This window comes from Equus quagga, unplaced genomic scaffold, assembly GCF_021613505.1.
Source record: "Equus quagga isolate Etosha38 unplaced genomic scaffold, UCLA_HA_Equagga_1.0 111351_RagTag, whole genome shotgun sequence".
NCBI lineage: Eukaryota > Metazoa > Chordata > Mammalia > Perissodactyla > Equidae > Equus > Equus quagga.
The window spans coordinates 2,272-6,603 of record NW_025795586.1 but is presented as its reverse complement, the minus strand read 5'-3'; the positions used below and the strand labels follow the sequence as shown (position 1 = coordinate 6,603).

The following is a 4,332-nucleotide window of genomic DNA, read 5'->3' as shown; positions in this document are numbered from 1 at the left end:
CATCCAGAGGTTGTTTCTGCAGGGCCTTCCTGCAGATGGCAAACAGGAAGAAAAGATTCCAAGTGGCCACTACAGGGCACCTCTTGGCAAAGTGTGGCTTGACTGCAAGGGAAAGCTCAGATTTCAACTGGGCTGGAAGTTAGGTCTCAGGATCCAAAAGGAGCACCCGGGGTACCTGCCCTGCCTCCTACCCTGTTCCGTGTATATCACTATGGAATTTGCCAACTTCAGCAGCTTTAAGGGGCATGCTGTTTGCAGACTCCTATCAACAGTGAACACTCTTTGCAGGGAAGGAAAAATAAACTTGTCTAGGAGATGTAACTGAGCAATCTCTCTTTTTTGATACAGCGGCAATGAGAATGACCTGTTCTTTGAGGAGGATGGCCCAAAACAGATGAAGGTGAGACCATGGGCTTAGCTCCCAACTCTCAGAGGGGCTGTGACACGGGCATCAGAAAGCCCACGTTCTGGTTTTGGGTCTGCCTCTAACTTGCGACATGCTTGGGGTAAGCCTCTTAACTTCTCTGGGCTTCAGAAAGAGGAGCGTTTGTCATTAGCACCTCGGTTACCTCAAACGCCACTTCCACCTCTCTAATGTCAAAACAGGAGTTCTCGGGCCTGACCAGCTTGACACACTCACTCCCTTGGTCTCTCCACAGGGCAGCTTCCAAGACCTGGACCTCAGCTCCACAGGAGATGGGGGCATCCAGCTTCAATTCTCCCACCAACTTTACAACAAGACTTTCAAGCATGTCGTGTCAATCATTGTGGCTATGGAGAAGCTGAAGAAGATACCCGTTCCCTGCTCACAGGCCTTCCAGGATGATGACTTGAGGAGCCTCTTTTCTGTCATCTTTGAAGAAGGTACTTAATGAGAGCTGAGGGCAGACAGGAGATCTTCAGGCATTTCCTTCTCACTGTCCAAAACTCAATAGTCAACTAAATTCCCCCAAAGCTGAAGCCCTTTAAAAGTAGAAGGCCCAGGGATGAGAGGAAAACAGAGAAGCCTAGAAGCCAAATTAATCATCCCTTGAGTTGAAACTATTCTTAAAGTAAGACCTTGATAACTACTCACATTTGCAAATCTCTCCATCATTCTCAGAGTGCTTTCACTTACATTATTTCCTGCAAGTCTCACTGTGTCCCTGTTGGGCCAGTGTTATTGCCATCGCCATTCTACATAAGGAGCTCTATTGACGGTCCACAGCAAGCAATCGAGCTGAAGCTTGAATCCACATCTTAAGGTGCCAGGTCCAGTGTTCTTACCCACCTCAACTTCCTCCCCACCAATGTTATAATCGAACTTCGGCTGCCATGCTCAGATGTCGTCCAAGCAACCAACTTCTGCTGCCTCATATCATCAGGCGTGTCCTTCTGATTTTCTCTCTAACCAATATATGTATTCCACATTTCAGAACCCATCATCTGCGACAACTGGGATGAAGGTTATGTATGTGATGCAGCTGTGCATTCAGTGAACTGCAGACTCCGGGACATATACCATAAATCCCTGGTGCTGTCCGGTGCATGCGAGCTGCAGGCTGTCCACCTCAATGGAGAGAATACAAACCAACAAGGTAACTGGGGACAGCTTGATTCCTTTCTTGTTCTCCTGGCAGCTTCCTAATTATTCACATTTTTCAACAAAGTGGACCATTAGTACAAATTATCAACATAAGTGAGAAAACCTCCAATAAAGGACATATAAACTTGTGGTTTTGGTCCTAGTAATAACACCAGATTGATTCCTTTAGCACATTCATTTTTCAGCAAGAGATGTGACTCTGAGTCATTAGATTGCTCAAGCATACTCAGGACCATTGTCCAGCCAAGTCACTTAATGAGAGTACAATGTCACTGCTTCCATTGGAAAGGGGTCATTTGATGGACATGACCTAACTGCCAGTGGGTTCTTTTTTCCTGTTGTTGAAATTGAGACTAGCATGGCGAAGAGATAATATGTCCATCCTCATTCCCAATCCTGCCCCCTTACACCCTCACATCCTTCCTGCCTAATACCAGATGGTTTCTTGTAGGGAAATTTTACTGACAAGAAGGAACTTATATCTCTCTACTGTAATTGGCTATTGTTTCAAAACTGGGGAGCCCATGAGTTGAGGGTATCTGCCTGGTATCTTGTCACTGTGGCTGAACTCTGCATGCAAGACTGTGCCCAAGGGAACAACAGAAAGGAGCAGCCTGTTCTCTTCCAAGGCTGCTGACCTTGGAGACAGGCATCATTGAGAGAAAGCTTCCTGCTCTCTGCCATGCTTGGACAATCCTGTTTCTCTAGAACTGGATTGTAGGCATGACCTCAGGGCCTCCAAGTGAGACCACTGTGACTAAGGAAGATTGAAATGAGCGTCTCTCTTTGGAGCACTTTTCCCAGCTAAGCCTCTCATTTCCCAAGATCTTCCCACTTGCAGCTCTATGTTCCTGAAATAGATTTGTGCCTGATTTCTTTCAGGAACCCCGCTTGATCTCTTTTCTTGCCTTTCACACTGATCAAAGCATTCCGCTCATGCAGTGGGCACTTCACTGGCCATTGACAAGAAGGCTTCCTGCTTTCCTTCAGTTTTTAAAAATTAGACCTCTAATTCTTCATTGCCACTGTGATGAAGCTCTGAGAAACCCCTAGACATTTTGGGATGGAAACTTGAATCAACCAACTGGCCGTGATATTGTCTGTGAGAAGCCAAGTTATCCTATCTGTTAGGCCATAGGAACCCGAGTGTGGGTTTCCACAGAGGATGCTAAATTGTAGGAGTCCTGGAGTTGGGGTCCAATGGTTGGGCCAACCCTGCACTGCTGTGTGTCCCTGACCACAAGGCCCCTCTCCTTTCTCCAGTGGTGTTCTGCATGAGCTTTGTGCAAGGAGAAGAAGAGACTGACAAGATACCTGTGGCCTTGGGCCTCAAGGGAAAGAATCTGTACCTGTCTTGTGGGACGAAAGATGGGAAGCCCATCCTGCAGCTGGAGGTGAGTGAATTCCAGGGGCTGTAGGCCCTTCTCAGGCTTCTCTGAAGCACCCCTAGCCATCACTTACTTCCAAGACAACCACCTTCTCCCCTCATCATATCTGGGAGCAGATGTATTTGACAATTTTGCATAAATGTAAATAAATTTAATGTAAGTGCTAAATGCATGCAAATTTCACTCCAACTAAGGAAAATGAAATCATCCTACTGATGTTAGTATGTCCTACTTTTGTTACCAGCCCACTGATTACACAATGCTACAGTTGGAAGGATGGCTGTCATCAGTCATCATCTCCACTCCACTCCCAAAATCACCCACCTCCCTCAGCCCCCAGCATTCCCAGCAAAACCTTCAATTCCAAGTTCAAAGTCACTCTGGCCACTGCCATAAGGAAAAGTCTCAAGAAACCACATAATCCTGGAAGCTTTTACTTAATTTTCACTTTTTAAAAAAATTCTGACCTATATTATACAACCTAGCATTTGATACTAAGTTTCAGAAAAGGATAAGAGATCCTTTAGTCATCACACAGAAAGTTATGGTCAGAAAGATAACTCAGGAGTCTAGCTCCTGTTCCTGCATGCTGCTCATCACTTTCCTTTCTAGCTGACTCAGAGAACACCTTTACCAGAGTGTCTTTGCCCCTTCCCTCATAAAACTTCTTATTTATGTTTTTCTGCAGACAGTAGACCCCAATACTTACCCAAAGAGGAAAATGGAAAAGCGATTTGTCTTCAACAAGATGGAAATCAAGGGCAACGTGGAATTTGAGTCTGCAATGTACCCCAACTGGTACATCAGCACCTCTCAAGCAGAAAAAAAGCCCGTCTTCCTAGGAAATACCAGAGGCGGCCGGGACATAACTGACTTCATCATGGAAATCACCTCTGCCTAAGAATACTACATCCAGAGAGTCCACATGTGATGAATAAAGCTTAAGGGTGGCAGAGGGGAATAGAAGGGTTTGAACATGCTGCAGGCTGCACTTCACTGTTGTCTAATCAATGCCCAGCTGCCTTCCCTATATTAGTGCTAAGGAAAGCTCCTGCCCAGCAGGCGGGTGGAGCAGCCCCGTCTCCCAGAGCCAATCCTCAGACCCCCTCTGCTGAGCAGGGCCTCTCTCACCTCTGTTACTCACTCAAAGACAGCCAGGTAGAAATCTCTGCACTGCAGTTCAAAGAGACCCTCTGTCGTTTGCACCCAGCTTCTGATGAGCAACTGCTTAATTATTTATTTATTTATTTATTGGTGGGTTAGGCTATTTAATTTAATTCAAGGTGGCCAGGAAGCAGCACTGTCTGTGAATGAGCCCAATCTTCAACATCTATGGAACCAGTTTAATTTGGACTAGTG

The 4,332-nt window shown here is 46.0% G+C and overlaps 1 protein-coding gene across 1 annotated transcript; it reads left to right on the top strand.

The window, feature by feature from the left end:
* The first annotated feature begins 26 nt into the window (after positions 1–26).
* On the top strand, positions 27–4,051 carry LOC124232749 (interleukin-1 beta-like). The gene is made up of 5 exons (XM_046649667.1): positions 27–400; positions 660–864; positions 1,416–1,577; positions 2,849–2,979; positions 3,662–4,051. Exons 1-5 carry the CDS (start codon positions 395–397, stop codon positions 3,872–3,874), a joined length of 717 nt encoding a protein of 238 aa, XP_046505623.1. The 5' UTR covers positions 27–394; the 3' UTR covers positions 3,875–4,051.
* Positions 4,052–4,332: the final 281 nt, after the last annotated feature.

Excerpts from the sequence above, each read along its gene's own strand:
- LOC124232749 (XM_046649667.1), top strand. Across the intron at positions 865-1,415 it reads TTCTGTCATCTTTGAAGAAG|AACCCATCATCTGCGACAAC; the intron begins GTACTTAATGAG and ends TCCACATTTCAG. Across the intron at positions 1,578-2,848 it reads AGAGAATACAAACCAACAAG|TGGTGTTCTGCATGAGCTTT; the intron begins GTAACTGGGGAC and ends TCCTTTCTCCAG.